This window comes from Centruroides sculpturatus, unplaced genomic scaffold (assembly GCF_000671375.1).
Source record: "Centruroides sculpturatus isolate CEXI.00-Female unplaced genomic scaffold, Cexi_2.0 scaffold834, whole genome shotgun sequence".
Lineage (NCBI taxonomy): Eukaryota > Metazoa > Arthropoda > Arachnida > Scorpiones > Buthidae > Centruroides > Centruroides sculpturatus.
This window is the reverse complement of record NW_019384958.1, coordinates 277,513-292,837: the sequence shown is the minus strand read 5'-3', so window position 1 is coordinate 292,837 and position 15,325 is coordinate 277,513. Positions and strand designations below refer to the sequence as shown.

At 33.2% G+C, this 15,325-nt stretch overlaps 1 protein-coding gene across 1 annotated transcript in view; it reads right to left on the bottom strand.

Moving 5' to 3' along the window:
* LOC111632403 (1-phosphatidylinositol 4,5-bisphosphate phosphodiesterase classes I and II-like) overlaps positions 1 to 15,325 on the bottom strand; it is a 122,964-nt gene continuing 107,639 nt past the window's right edge. The window contains exons 6-35 of the mRNA XM_023376817.1: positions 10,890 to 10,974; positions 10,571 to 10,671; positions 7,855 to 8,024; positions 7,409 to 7,555; positions 7,089 to 7,246; positions 6,922 to 7,001; positions 6,262 to 6,346; positions 6,106 to 6,184; positions 5,809 to 6,029; positions 5,650 to 5,737; positions 5,487 to 5,571; positions 5,083 to 5,155; positions 4,971 to 5,022; positions 4,738 to 4,892; positions 4,448 to 4,612; positions 4,289 to 4,388; positions 4,124 to 4,228; positions 3,957 to 4,051; positions 3,667 to 3,886; positions 3,512 to 3,580; positions 3,300 to 3,421; positions 3,135 to 3,229; positions 2,992 to 3,058; positions 2,607 to 2,705; positions 2,454 to 2,530; positions 2,279 to 2,374; positions 2,139 to 2,196; positions 1,976 to 2,062; positions 1,710 to 1,840; positions 1 to 488 (exon numbers count right to left, since the gene is read on the bottom strand). Of these exons, the coding sequence (XP_023232585.1) occupies positions 1,721 to 1,840; positions 1,976 to 2,062; positions 2,139 to 2,196; positions 2,279 to 2,374; positions 2,454 to 2,530; positions 2,607 to 2,705; positions 2,992 to 3,058; positions 3,135 to 3,229; positions 3,300 to 3,421; positions 3,512 to 3,580; positions 3,667 to 3,886; positions 3,957 to 4,051; positions 4,124 to 4,228; positions 4,289 to 4,388; positions 4,448 to 4,612; positions 4,738 to 4,892; positions 4,971 to 5,022; positions 5,083 to 5,155; positions 5,487 to 5,571; positions 5,650 to 5,737; positions 5,809 to 6,029; positions 6,106 to 6,184; positions 6,262 to 6,346; positions 6,922 to 7,001; positions 7,089 to 7,246; positions 7,409 to 7,555; positions 7,855 to 8,024; positions 10,571 to 10,671; positions 10,890 to 10,974 (3,154 nt within the window). The 3' untranslated portion in view covers positions 1 to 488; positions 1,710 to 1,720. The remainder of the gene's footprint in view (positions 489 to 1,709; positions 1,841 to 1,975; positions 2,063 to 2,138; positions 2,197 to 2,278; positions 2,375 to 2,453; positions 2,531 to 2,606; positions 2,706 to 2,991; positions 3,059 to 3,134; positions 3,230 to 3,299; positions 3,422 to 3,511; positions 3,581 to 3,666; positions 3,887 to 3,956; positions 4,052 to 4,123; positions 4,229 to 4,288; positions 4,389 to 4,447; positions 4,613 to 4,737; positions 4,893 to 4,970; positions 5,023 to 5,082; positions 5,156 to 5,486; positions 5,572 to 5,649; positions 5,738 to 5,808; positions 6,030 to 6,105; positions 6,185 to 6,261; positions 6,347 to 6,921; positions 7,002 to 7,088; positions 7,247 to 7,408; positions 7,556 to 7,854; positions 8,025 to 10,570; positions 10,672 to 10,889; positions 10,975 to 15,325) is intronic.

Here is a 15,325-nt window from a genome sequence, read left to right as displayed (position 1 = left end):
TTTTTTTTTTTTTTTTTTGTTTTATTTAAGTAGTGGAACGTCATTTGTGGCGCAGTTTTTGCTAATTAGAAAAGAAACAAAGTGTCAAGTGTCAAACGAAACGTGTTGTGCGGGTGGTGCCGATTGTATAATGCCAAAAAAAAAAAAGAAAAAAAGGTATGTTTTCTTCGTACATATACACACAAACAAATACAAAGATACTGGCCCGTTTCGAGTGCTTTATGCATATCATTGATTGTTATCAATCCGTGAATGGGTATTTTGTTCACTTTATAGTAGAAACAACACAGAAACCGAAACAACAACGGTAACAACAAAAGAAACATTACAATCGATCGGTAGTAAAATTAATTATATACAGTTATTTGCAGCGTAAATTGTCATTAGAGAATAACGAGAAATAAATAGTGCGACTTTAATGTGTTCTGTTGATGAATTTTGTTGCATTGCAGACTCTCTGGGTAAAAATTTTTTTTTGTTCTTTTTTTCTGTAAAGAGAAAGGAAAAAAAAAGACAATTTAAATTTTATAGAAATCTAATCAGCGCACGCAAATATGTATCATTATCTAAGGAGTAAATTGTCCCATTTCGAGAAAATTAGAATAATTTTCAAGGGAATTCGGCTCCTTTTCTGATGACCATCTTTAATTAAGTTGGTAACACTTTTTGTTTAATTAAATTCTTCGATTCTGAATACATTTTACAATTCGTTTTGTTTGAAAATTATACACTTGTACATCCAATTGAAGTCGCTAATGGCAGTTTTCTTATGAAAAAGCGTTAAGAATGACGTCAAATTGACGCAATAATGTGCATTATTCAGACAAAACGAATTCAACTCTTTAGTACCAATAACACTAAAGTCCTGCTGTTACTGCTTATAAAATTTAATTAATAATACTTTATATATAATCATATCATTAAATCAGTTTTACTACTAACGTAGAAAGAATGTATTCAAATATTTCAGTAAGTGCTGAACAAATTAACCAATAAAAAGGTATGTTAGATAAATACAAATCTAACAATTAAACTGTATGCTTTCATTATAAACGAGTGGGAATGGAATCAAGAGAAGCATTTGATAAAGGTAAGTTCATGCTCAGTAGTAATTATTAGCCAATATGCTTCTTTAGCCTGTATTTATTCCATATCACAATACCATAAGAAGACTTGGAAATTCATTAATAACGATATACAGGGCGATCAAATCAGGATATCACCTAATTCAAGACATGGAATATGCCATAAAGTTGGTTAAGGCGCCATCCTCCAATCTGGAGCATCCAGAATCGAATTTGGGCAAATCATCTACGAACGATTTACAGGGCGTGTCACCATCCCTCACAAGCCAGCAAGTCTGCTGTTGGCCTGGCAGAATGAATGATTATCCTATGGGCATTAAGAGATCCTATTTAAAAAGTTAGGAAGAAAAAAAATCAATCTATTCTATATGGGACTATATAACTAATGGCACTTGGTTCCAAAAATAACCATGACTAATTCCTCAGGAACGGGTGTGCTTATCAGAATTTCTATTATGATTTAATAATTACAAGTGTCCTATTATAATGCGAACCAATTGATGTAATGATGATTCTTAATGAAACAGTTGATGACCACGTAATTAAACGTCTAATAATAATTATCATCTAGTAATTGGATGCTATTATTAGTAGTAAATTGCAGATTTCAATATCATTACTTACCATAGCGTTTTTCATAATGTGATCTCTTCGTTAAAAGATATACTGTTAAGAAACGCGCTAGAATTTGTGTCGTATTCCTTTGCCGCTTTGTTACACTTCTCTTCGAATTCCTGTTGCAACTTCACATCGGTCTAAGAACATAAATTATTCTAAATAACCGTGTAGATACAGGGATTGGTCCAAAAGTCAGTTAACTGTTCGTGCAAGTACCTGACTTTTGGGCCACCCTAGATTATTTTAAATACATTTTTTTTCTAATTTCTTACTTGTGCTTTTTCCTCTTCAACTTTTTTCTGGATATCTAAATGCTGTCTTTCCAAATCATTGACTTTCTTATCTAAAATGCTATTAATCTGTGTTTTTAAACAATACAATTAATAATGTGTGGAAATTTAACGAAAATATAGGAAAAAGGTTTTTTTTAAATACCCTTTGTCTTTCCGTTACGGCTTGCTCGATCAATTTTTGATGTAATTCCCTCTTTATTCTAATTTAAAAAAAAAAGCGTGTAAAGAAGTGACCGAAGCGGTTTAAATCTAATGAAACACTTGATTTTCTCAATTACAAACCTGGATAATTCGTTCTTATCCGTGTGTTTCTTACTTAATGTTTTCATTTCTTCTTTCGTTTGTATCTCTAATCGCTTCATGAGTTCCCCTACTTCTCTGCAAAGTGTGAAGAGAGTTTTAATACATAAAATTCCTACTTTTTAGCAAGGATAATCGAATAGAAGTAACGCCTTACCTATCGTGAAGACCCTTCAGATAATCGAGTTGCGCTTTCTGTGAAGTCTGCATAGCTTTATCGATAGCGGTGTATATCTGGAAAATTCAAGTTTTGGGGATTACAATGTGTCAAACTCTTGAACGCGAAGCAAAACTCGAACCTCTTACTCACTGTTTCGTTATACTTTTTGCTCAACTCCATTTCGATGCGGAATTGTTCTTTGTTTATTGCTAGCATCGTTTGTTTGTAATCTTTTTGTAGGTCCTCCATCTGAAACGAAGATGATCATCTACTCAATTTATTATTTTAATATAGTAGACCCATACTTAAATCTATTGTAGGTAAATGCCTAGACTCATATCTAACAAATGCCCTTAAAATTTCGTTCGTTTATTCGTAAATGTGATAATCCTATTCAATTTCTGTGTCCTGGGTTCTGTTGCATAAAACGCTTGTAGTTGTTACAGGTAATTTTTATGCAACAGGGCCCTTAATAATTTCCTTAATCCGACAACGATGTGGCTCGATAAAGTAGCATATTCAGTTTGGTGATCACCTTTTTCTGTTGATCTTCCATTGCATTCTCTTCGAGTTCCCTCTTGTTCTTGTGCTTCAGGATTCGGCTGAGGAAACAGGAGGTCAAATTGTAAGAAAAGGATGCAAACTTAAAGCAAAAGAAAAAAAGACAAAATTTACTACCTAAAATGGCGACTTATAAAAGATTTCTGTTGTTCGTACGGTTTGGAGAGTTTGTCCTCCTTAATTCGATACAATTGCTTTTCTTTTTCTCTTAACTGTTTAACGAACCCCAATTAATTTATCCGTGTTTATTTTATCCACACGTTTAATCAGTTTTAATAATACCTTTTCGTGTTTTTTCCTCAGCATCTGTAGATCGTTCTCTAATTTGGCCATGACCTTTTGCACTAGTTTGTGTTCTTTAATTTTATCGATGCTCTCGGCCATAATGTCAGCTTCCGGAGATTCTGAAACAGAAAAGATTTAATCCGATTACATTGTCTTACAACATAAATCAGTTTTTAACGACGTGAGGAAAGTATAATAAAGAGCATTACCCAGTAAAGATAACGTCTTGCCCTGAATATTGTCCTCGGGTAAACTCCTTACTGACTGTGTCATGTTCTCTGGAGAGAAGAGGAAGGAAGGAATGATGCAAATTTGTGGATAATTAAGTAAAAATTCGAGTAAAATTAAAATTGCTAATTCTTACTTCCTGCTGTTTCCTGCCTTTTCAGAGGTGGCAAAAATACGGGAGAAGTGCTTCCGGCTATTGGCATATTTGTCTGTATGTTTCCATTGATTGCATTGTACTTCGATGGTTCCGTCTCTGCGTTATCATCCTTGAAGGAGCTCGATCTAGTTTTGTCTTCGGTATTTTTATTCGAATCCGATTTTGTTGGCGCTTTTGTAGGTTTGCTGATTTCTGTAGACTGAAATTTTCAATATTATTTGAGTTTAATTGTATACAAAATAAAGTTCGGGATTTGTTATTTCACTTACTTCGTCAACGTCATCCGTTAATGCCATCAGCTGTTGAGCGTGCTTTTCTACCATCGACTGATACGCTATAGGATTAGCTAATGCATCTGCTAGCTCTGTTTTTGCATAAAACAACAACCATTGATTCGGCTAGAAAGTCTGTGTTTGTAATTAAGAACAGAACCTACCCGATAATCCATCTGGAATGTAATCCTTCACCACAACGTAAACGAATAACGTTGGTAACGTCAATGGCTGTCCCGATTCGTTTCTTAAAGAGACATGCCTATAACCTAAAGATGTCATATAGTCAAAAAATGCTGCATAATTGATACAATGATCGGAGTAAATACCTGGACGTAATCCGCATACGGGCAACACCCTGTGTCCTAGGAATCTGCCATTGTCTTCATAAACTGCGATCCGGATGCATGCAAGATCAGGCAACACAACCTGTAGAAAAACACGATATTTTTCAAGAATTTTTGCTGCGTAGATTTCGGAAATCTTACCTTTTTGAAAACAAACGGTTCCTCGTCGTATACGGGGTTTAAACCATTCGCTGGAACGGTTTTGGTTCGGAACCTCCTGCGAACAGTATCAGCTGGTAAACCATACATATCAACTTCCACGTAGGTTCCAACCCTCTTATCGGATAGAAACTGACCAGATATTATCTGAAAATTTTAAAGGTAGTTGCTTTTGGCATAATTTAACATTACCACACTTGTAACTTGTGAAGAACGGATAGCAAAATTCGGATGACCAGGAAACAATTTAAAAAAGAAGCGTAAAAACTTACTTTAACTGATACTGTCCCAGCAATAATCCCATCCACTGTAGATTCCGTGAAAGGGTCGAATTTCCTATCCGTTCGCCTCATGAAATCCGGTTTCAAGAGGAACCCACTTCTTCCATTGTATTCGAATATGCCCAAATTTAATTGCATGGCTAAGTCTAATAAAAGCGTTTAAGTTTCTTAGCGATCTGTAGTTAAAAGTTTATATTAAATAAAAACATATCTGGATAACTTACCTAATGTTTGGTAGTTTAATGCCACCAATTGGCATCCGGCATTCCAGAATACCTGTAGAGATAAACGTATGAATCGTCTTATAAATTGTTAATTTAGTTTATAAAATGCTACCTGGGGCATGTAATTGCTGGAGTCTACTCGAGTTCCTTTAGGATATATCCTGCTTAACTGACGTTTGTTATAACTAGCATGTTAAAGACATTATAGTCTCCAAAGAAAATGTAAAATTATATAATAAAATAAACCATTGTTAACGATTGGAACAGATTTCCTGTGATTCGCCTTCAATGAGGAGGAAGATGGTTTGTAGTACTATCATAGTCACTTAGTGCCACAAACCATCTTCCTCCTCAATTTGCTATTAAAAGTAAGTCTGACATTATTTCGGGTTACAACGTCTTGCCTAAGACTAGTGAATAAGACCTCTTATAACGAATGGGTGTTAAATATGGAGGATAATTGATGGAGTGAGACAATGTAACACTTGAATGATTAAATTCTACATCAAAGGATACTTTACAAATTCGACAGGATGTTCCTTAAGTAAATTAGTCGCCTGAGTTTCTACAAAGGAAGATATTTCGTAACTTCTGTTTCTTTCTAAATGATTAAAGAGGAGATTAGAATATTTAACCGTGTTTACGAAGTTAAATCATCTGTTCAATAAAAGAAACGTACTTTCTGCATGCTCGAAACTGTGGAATCGTACAGGTTGGATGTAGTTGACTAGTGCAGACATTTCAGCAGAACCCTTCTCTACTGCTCCCTACAGGGAAACAAACGATTTTTTATTATTATTATATAAGACATTATCGTATTAAATATTAACATTCTAACCTCTTCGTATTTATCTTGCACATCGTCGTCATCAGAAGAGATCTCGCTATCCGACTCATCTATATCGCAGACTATATTTGTACTCTTCCCTTGTATCTGCATTTCGTTACTCTGTTCGTTAACCCCGTTTGTTGTTTGGTTTTCGTCGCCACCAGCCGAAAGCATGGTTTTTTCGGGAGTCAGTGACAATTCACTTTCTTCATCTGCGTATAATCTTCTCGCTGACAGACAGACAGACGGAGAAAAATTAATATTCGTAACACCGTAAATTACTTTTGTTTTTCCTCCGATACTCACCAGAATGCTGTTTCTTATTTTTTATGATGATTTTTCTTAATAATTGATTAGGAGAGGGTAAAGGTTGACCAGGTTTTAACTGGAATTAATAATAATTAATTTTTTTTAACCAACGAAAATTAATAACCAAATTTAAGGAAATGTTATTGTATTTACTTGATTAGTCGATAATGGTTCGAGTAAGAGCATGTCTCCGAATATTTTTCTACAGTAAGTAGCTATTTTTGCTTGCTGCTTTGTTCTAGAATTACAGACAAATTAATTATTTTACTCTGTCATCGTGCTTATAAGATTTTCTTAGGTGTAGGAAACAGAAACACTCGTTCCGCACTTCAACAGTGTAAACACAGTCACTGGCACAGAAACACAAAATGGCCATTGTTCGTAGTATATTTTGTATACTCAAAAGAATGGTCGCTGCTTAAAGGTGGCCTTTATTGGAGGTTCGACTGTGTGTGTGTGTTTTTTAAGTGTTTCAAAATACATTAATGCGCCGCATTTGCATCAAATTTTGAATCACCGGACGAAGAGAAAGCGCCCAGAATGTCTATTGCCACGAAGTGCTACGTGCTGCAACTTGCAGAACCAATTTACTTGCCGAATAGTAACAGTACCCAGAAAGATGAGGCAGTTAAGGTGTCAGTCTGCAACTCTTTTATTGCCCGCAGAGCAGGAAGAACCAAACAACTAAACAAATCTATCATTGACTATAGAAGTACGGAATATAAGTTTCGGTTTTCCACAATAAAAAATGGTCCGTATATTTAGGAAATTTGGCAATTAAACTCTATAAAAATGATTCCGAGATTAACTTACGAACAATGGTTTTCAAATGATAGAATCACGGGATAGTCCGACGTTTTAAATGCACAATCCGCAATGGCTTCTAACACTTCCTACAGTTGCATGGATCGTTTTTTAAATTAATTGAGATACGTAAAATTTTACAAATTATAGAAGAAGATATAGTTCAAGTAAATTACCTTAAGTAAAATTTCGGTTACAACCGTAAATCCGTGAGTTATAATTGGTTCCTCGTCCGAATTTCGACCATTCCAACAGTCTAATTCAACACAACGGCATCCTGCTAGTAAGCACTGGCGATAGATTTCCACTGAAGATTTTCCCGTTAGTTGATGACCTTTTATAAATTCCAAAAATTCATTTTATAAGGAACTAAATTTTGTATACTAATTAATAGAAGTGTTTATTCTTCAAAAGAACAGGAAGACTAAGAGAATCTCATGCCATATTTCTAGTGTAGTAAGTGGCTATCTTATAGAGAATAATTGTAACATTTTACCTGTTAAATAAGTGTTGTGTGAAGAGTTAATAAAATAATGACTTAAAGGTTGGTCCATGTCTAAATTCAAATCGAATTTTTCGGGTGCCACAATGGGGTTGTCATCACTCATCAGGTACCTCAGAAAACCGTCGATACTCATTATACCTGAAAGTTAATTCAGTAATTTTACAGAAATTTCGATGTTAAAAATGGAGACTAAGAGAAGTGTAATTTTATGCTCCAGTTGCAGAAAATAATACTAGAATAAGCCATGAATTGGAGGGATAGTGAATGGGGCACAGTCGAGCAAGAACTAGTCACTATTTGGTAAAAAAAAAAAACTTTTCCTCTGTTGGAGAAAACTACAAACCTCTTACCTCTTCTTCATATTAAGCTCAATTTATTGAAAATTAATTTAATAATTGTATTCATAAATTCATTATTAAACCGGAAGACTACATTACCTTTCTGGGCGTAACTCTTATTAGGTTCGTATTCATTAATAATATCACGAGCACGAGCTGGATTGGCATAAGGATACAGAATCTCATTTAGACGAGGATCTCTTTGTTCTTTGTTGAGGAATTCTACTAATTGGTCCACCGTCATCCCCTTTTTCTTGTTCCCTCCGCATCTGTTTTAATAGAAAAATTTGATAAAGCTCGAGCATTTCTATCTTAAAAATGGTGGTGATGATGTAAAAAAAAAGATAATAATTATTTTGTATTGTGTTGTTACTGAATGGTATCTTTTCTTTATTTCTTCCCTCCCTTCTCATTATCAGTTACGGTATTGAAGTCTGTCCCCCCTCTTTTTTTTTCTGCTTTATTATTTGTATAACAGTGAGGACATCGACAATAGAAAGCAGGGAAGTTATTAAATCGGATAAGATGCTATTGAAAAGTATTGGAGTCGAAATTTTCATCGAATTAAAAAACATTGAATGAAGTAAATTAACTCTTCTTTCATTAGAAAAACTATGTTAAAACTCTATTTATTTAAGGAGGAGGACGGGGAGGGAAAAAATAAACACTGTTTACTTAATGGCGCGAAACAATACGCGCATTTCTATGAGACAATTGACGATTAACATCACAATGGAGTCAGTACGAAACAATTAGCTTAATAGAATGCAAAGTTTTAGTTGCAACTTATCATTTAATGGCAAAATTAAATTGTTTCCGCCTAAATTTGCAATTTAAATTTTTCTATGAAGTGTAGATGATTCTGTATATCGTTAACGTACTACTACTATCTTTGATATGTCTTTCGACATAAATTACACAATTATCTCTATATATTTTTTCCCCCTCTTACAAATGTTTATCATCATTTACAGACTATTGTTATTTTATTAGTGTTGTGTTGTGTGCTAATATATATACAGCAGACAGACGAAAATAATTACGAACAGAGCAGACAGTTGCGAGCACAAGCCTGTGTTTGCAGCTATTTGCTATACACTAGTCGCAACTGTTGTTCTGTTTGTACATTGTGCTTGTGTCTGTACATTAAACAGAACAATAGTTGCGAGCAGCAACAGTTGATGACAAATTTTTATTTGTAATTTCGATCTAAAATAGATATATTTGTATATCATAGTGTTGTTTTGAGAAATTGCACGCTTACGATCAAAATATATATATACAGTCGACCCCCCATAACACTTGATTTTTCCGTTTTATATGAATTCCATGTTGTACGAGTCCCTTAGATTTTACAAGTACGTGAGCAGTTCACAGCCCAGCACACGTATTTGTAAAATCTGAGTGACTCGTACAACATGGAATTCATATAAAACGGAAAAATCAACAGTGTTATAGGGAGTCGACTGTATATCACGAACTTTTCTGGTAATCATTACGTGTTAAATTAACGGGATATATGTCATTACAAGATATTAATTTACAAGATAAAAATATAAATTTTAATTATGAATCATTAGAATTTAAAAAAAAGTAATTTAAAAATTTTATGCGACTTTCCTTTTTACAGACTTAATTAAACTTGAAAGAAAAAAAAACTTTTTAAAATGTGAAATTTAGTAATAAATATTCCAGAATATTTGGCATTTTAGATGCATAAAAACATAACTAAAATATAAACAAGCATTAGTAATAAAAAAAAAACACAGGAACATACAAGAAACTTCCCAATTAAAACACGGGCGAACAGAGAAGAAACGTAAAAATTTTCTTTAATAATTCTAATATCATGAAGTTGTTTTATTATTCGACAATTTAAAGGATATTTCACCTGTTTTACGAAATTGAAACAAGTAATAAATTATGGCCATCACCTTTATATTAAAGAAAATTTACGCAGGAAAAAAAACATTGGGTGTGCGATCTGTTTTCTTGTTTAATTTTTATAAAATACTTTAACCAATACAACTGGAGTAGAATTCAAAATCAACTGTAAAGAAATATTACCATTTATATATACGACTATTTATTCAAAATTTAATTTAGGTATATAGCATAGAGACGTCAACGACGGGATAAGGGATTTACTGCCAACGAATACATTAAAATAAATCAATAAATTTCATAGCTGTTTAGATAAGATAAAACTCTCCAACATTTTCTCTAGTATTAATCAATAGAACAAATGCTTATATACCGGGATTAAGTCATTCTACCTTTTACAATTGTTACTGTAAACATTTGGATGAATTTATTTTACAGAAGAATTTATAAAACGTTTTCGAAAGATTTTTACTTTAAATGTAATTATCCTGCCATATTCGTGTGGAATTGTGATTTAAAATGTTCGATATTACAGCGAGCAAGGAATAATTTGCCAAGATTAATGAATGAGGTTAAGAATAGGTGTAATTGTTTTACATTATTAGAAATTCTGACTCATTTTTATACGTTAAGTGAAAATGTTTATGTAAATTTAGAACAGGTGGCGCTACTGGGAAGGAACGTAAACAGGTGGCGCTACTGTCGGGCCGGGACGTATGCAAGCAGCGCCACCACAGCTTATTTCCACGCGTTCAGTGTTATAAGTTGAGATTACGCCCCTGAAAATGTTTTTTAATTACATAATATGATACTAAATACTGCATTTCATATAATCAAGATAGAAAATTCTATATATATCTGGTATATAAAGCCAGGGAATTGTACACTGTTGTATTTTAAAATTAATTAAATAATTAAAAGTTTAACTTACGTGGATTCAAATATAGCATCGATCTCCTCCCTACCCACTAGATGAGCGTAGATATTCATAAACGAATCGAAAGTGAATTTTTCAGGAGATATCACGTCATTCTGAAAGATTCAAAGAATTTTTCATGAAAATTTCACAACATATCGCACACGTAATGCCCAATTAACGGATTACACTAATCAAACAACCATTAACTAATCAGATAAACGCTGATTAGCGAGTTCCGGATACTTAACCTCCATTTTAATATTCATGCCTTACCATTATTAACTAACCTTTAAATTACCATTAATCTAGGAGTAATTAAAATTAAACTTACCTTTCCGATTGGTAGATTGCATGCCTCTAAAGCCTTCTCTACACGTTTTTTATCATCCTTGTGTGAAGCGAATAATCTAATAACGCTAGAAAATAATAAAGAATTTTAAATATTTCAACGTAATTACACCAAAGGGACAGATAATTCTAAGTTTTCGGATCTCTAATCAATTATTTAGTAGTATAGTAATCTATATATCAAGTCGCAGGTACTGTACGTTCGGGCAGCCATCTTGAAATTCTTTAAACAGGGAGGAAAAAAAATAAAAATAAAGAGCAACAAGTATATAAAGTCTAGACACTTTAATTTTTTTTTATTTTCTAGGCTAAACAGATATTCATTTAATTAAATTTAATCTTTTGATAAACGTAGGAGGGGTGTGTAAATCCATTACGTTAGCATCGAACGAAGAGGGAAGTATTCATTTCCGAGATGGACTGTAATTTTATAAAAAGAGCATGGCTTAAATTTAGGAAATCTGTATTTTATCACGATTCAGATAAAGTATTTTACACTGTAGAAGAGAATTTCCATATATTTTTGGTGTTAGGAAGAAGAAAATAGGGTATAAAAGCTTATAGATTTTATGGCTTGATTTATGTAAAATAGTAAAATGCGTGCGTTTTTACTATAAGAGGGCGATTTAAGCACTAAATTCATTCTCAAAGAAGCGTACAAATGAAACTTTAAAAGGTATATAAAGTTTTAGCCAACATATTGTAGAAAAGAAGGGGGACAGGATATAATAAAATGGCGTCGTGGATTATGCAAGGAACTTCAATCTATGATTCAACATATTTGCAGAATAGGCTGGATAGTAGTCGCAAATTTTCTGTTGCTTGGTGATGATAAAATTTGTGGTCCCTCGGGGATTACGAAAAATACAACCAGATGAAAAAGTGGGCACGTGTCCCAATTGTCTCAATGTACGGTTATAGCTTCTGTAGTAAACAGCAATGACGTGGGATCTATGTGCTAATTATGACCATAAAACCATGGTTAGTTTCATTCACTAGTGGCAGAGTGGATTAGAATGCGACTATGAAGATACGAATCTAATAGCAAGCGAGAGGCGAGAAATCTCGCTGGCGAGAGCAAATTTCTGCGAGGGTTTGATATTTATCGCATCCCGCCTCTTCTCGCTGAATACTGCGCACGAGTAGAAGATGGCTTCTCATATCTTTCATCTACTATATATATGAAAAGATTTATTAGCAAATTATAATAAAAGTTCTTTATATTTTCGCTGTTTCCAGAGAGAGGAGGAACGCCGTATTTTCGTTTTCTTTCTGTGTGTTCATTATAAATACCTTATGAATGTGTTCCTAATAAAAAAAAATCTTTCTTCGTTAGTAGTAAGCATCGTAGTCGAACCATTTTGATTTTTACTTCCATATAGTACAATAATTCACCCTTCCGTATGAAGAATTCAACGCGAACATGCGAGTCGTCATTTCCATGCCACTTTCTCCCGTTCGTTCGCAACGGTGTAGTCGTGCTGTACTTAGCGAGAAAAGCCGCCACCTATTCTCGCTCTCTCGCGTCCGCATAGTCGCATCCTAAAACTACTAAAAATACTGACCGACAGGCTGTCCACGTGGAGTTTTTCGGGTTTTCTTCACGTGTTTAACACTTAAGAAGATGACAGTTTTTCATAAACATTCTTCGAGAGATACTGCCTTGGCACATCGCCCGTGTGTTGCAATGCCTTATCTCGTTAATCCAATCCAATCCAATGATTAGCCTCATCAATTAAAGACCAATTAAGAATTTTATTTATTTTATCGTCAACCCGTGTTACATAAATTTTCCAGACTAATTAAGTTGTTGTTTCTAAATCACTTCACGAACCAATCAACGTAAAGATAGGCAAACTTCCAACCAATCGCTGTTGGGATAATCGAATTTATAACCAATCAACGTTGAGAAAATCAAATATTTAAAATTTTAAGTCATCTAACGAATATTATTTTTACAAGCTTAATAACGCTTATATAAATCTAAATTTTAAGCTTATAGCAACGAATTTTTAATTGATTTTTATCTTGAAATACTGATGAATTTATTATTTATTAAAAATTGTTCAACTTAAACATATAAATTTTATTAAATTCAATTATTTCGCTAAGAAATTGAAACAGATATATCTTGCTGATAAAATATAAATATTTATAGAATAAAATATGTTTAGTTTAAATTAAGACGAGATGGAAGGGAGGTAAAACTTCATCTCTCTCTCTCCTTTATTTCTATATTTTTATATATAAAAAAAATATATATACACGAGTACATAAAACTTTAATGAAATGTCTACATCCTCCTAAATTGGAATAAATGCAATTTTGTTTTTTTATATGTTAAAAAAAGGGGGGAAATAATTTTTTAGAATGAATTATTCTCGGAAATTAATTAATTAATTAATACGGAAAAATCTTGACAGACCAAAAAAAAAGTTATAAAATGCTGATAATTTTTTTAATCAAAATTCTTGTAATACACGCCATTTTTTATGGTAATTTTTCATGTATTACACGAATTTTTGAGGGAAGAAAATTAAAATGAAGTGGGAAAGAGATTGATATTCGATAGGGATTTTTTTTTCTGTAGAGAATAAAAATCTATTCTGAGAATATTAAACATACAAATACAGTAAGTCTTTAGCATGAGTAAGGCCGGCGTTGCGTTGCGATGCTTGGCCCTTACGAAAGAATTTATATGGCTCCTAAAATTAGCATTAATTGATTATATCCTACAAATAATTTAAATAAACAAGACATGCAAGAAAACCAGAATTTTCTTTGTTAACTATCTTTTAGAAGACGTAACACTTGATAAAAATCCTCAATTTTTAGTGTTGTTTTTATTGTGACGTGTGTGGTATAACAATAACAAAAACAATCTACATAAATTAAAATATTTTTGTTTTTTTTTTCAAATTTACGTATGCCGAAGAGCGAATGTCACGCGTGTTTTATTGCTCTATTTCTTCATCCCGCAACACACAAGAAATGATAATGTAATTAAATCGAATCACGTATCCAATGATTTACTACACACCCCGACATATCCTGTGTGGCTTATCTGTAGAGCCAATACTATTTCCCACCCCTCTACTGTCCACCTTTCTAGGGGTTTGTTTGTAATTCTACTGTCGTCTCCAACAATAAGGTTACATTATCTTGCTTCAATTAAACTGAATAAAATTTCTGAAAATTCGATTTAAAGCCTGTCAATTGTATAGAAAAGAAGATGAGGAGGAGGAGGAGGAAGATGGAAGGATGTGTAATATTATTGTTTAGTAATGTTTACAGATTTTTAAATACATTTGTATTTAAGCTCATCCATTTCTTCACTCGCTACAATAGTGAAATTAAAATGGGAATTGATGCAATTACTACTAAAATGGTAGAATTCTTTGGAGAATAGCAAAACTAATCTCTCTAATACCCAAATTATGAAAATTTATTTCCCCTCGTAAATTATTGTTACCGTTACAACAAAAATTAATTTCTTAAATCCAGACGTGGAATTTACTCTAAAGTACACTTTAAAGCTTAGTTAGAAGGGGGGGATGCCCATTAAATTTAGTTTTCGTAATTTGTTTAACCCGCAAATTTTTTTTTTTCCTCTTTTCTTCTCTTCCCTGTCACACACACACGCTAGGGAAATAATGGAAGAGATACTTACTTACCCATTCTTTCGAGTGGGTAAAAGGTGTAAAATTAGAAAATGGCGACCCTCAATCCTCTTGATGGAAGTTCGAAGTTAACTTCAATCTCGGTACATGTTATAATTCACTAACGATCGACATAAATTTTGTTTGAAACTTCGCTAAACTTTCTATTTTTGTTAAGAGGTTTCGAGTGGGTACTCGAGATTTATAAAATTAAAATAAAGTTCATTTGGCTTTCGTATACAAGTGACATTTTATTTATGTTGGCTCGTTCCTCTATACAATATGCGAACCTCTAGCAAGCGACCATTTTCTGTACAATTATGCGTACAAAATAACCTCCGAATAACGGCCATTTTTCCCGTTAGTGTCAGTTGTTTACAGGTTTATTTATAATTCGTACAGTGGTGGTCTAAAAGCCAGTTAACCAGCGGTCTAGTTTTAAGAACGGTTAAAAAACAGTTTCCAATAGACCGGCACGTTAGTACCGTAAATTCAAATACTTCAATCTCGTTTAACTAACTTTTGGACCACCCTGTGATATACTGTATAGTATGTAAGCTCTGGATTTTAGTAGTGTCTTGCCCCTGTTTATCATACTTTTCCCAAGAAATAATGATGATGATGATGATGATGATGATGATGATGATGATGATGAGAGAAGAAAGGAACAATAGAAAGGAGGGGAAGACAAGAGGAGGAAGTCATGCCAGTCATCTAAGTCTGTTCTAGGAAAGATTTTTGAATTAAAATCACGTTCTCC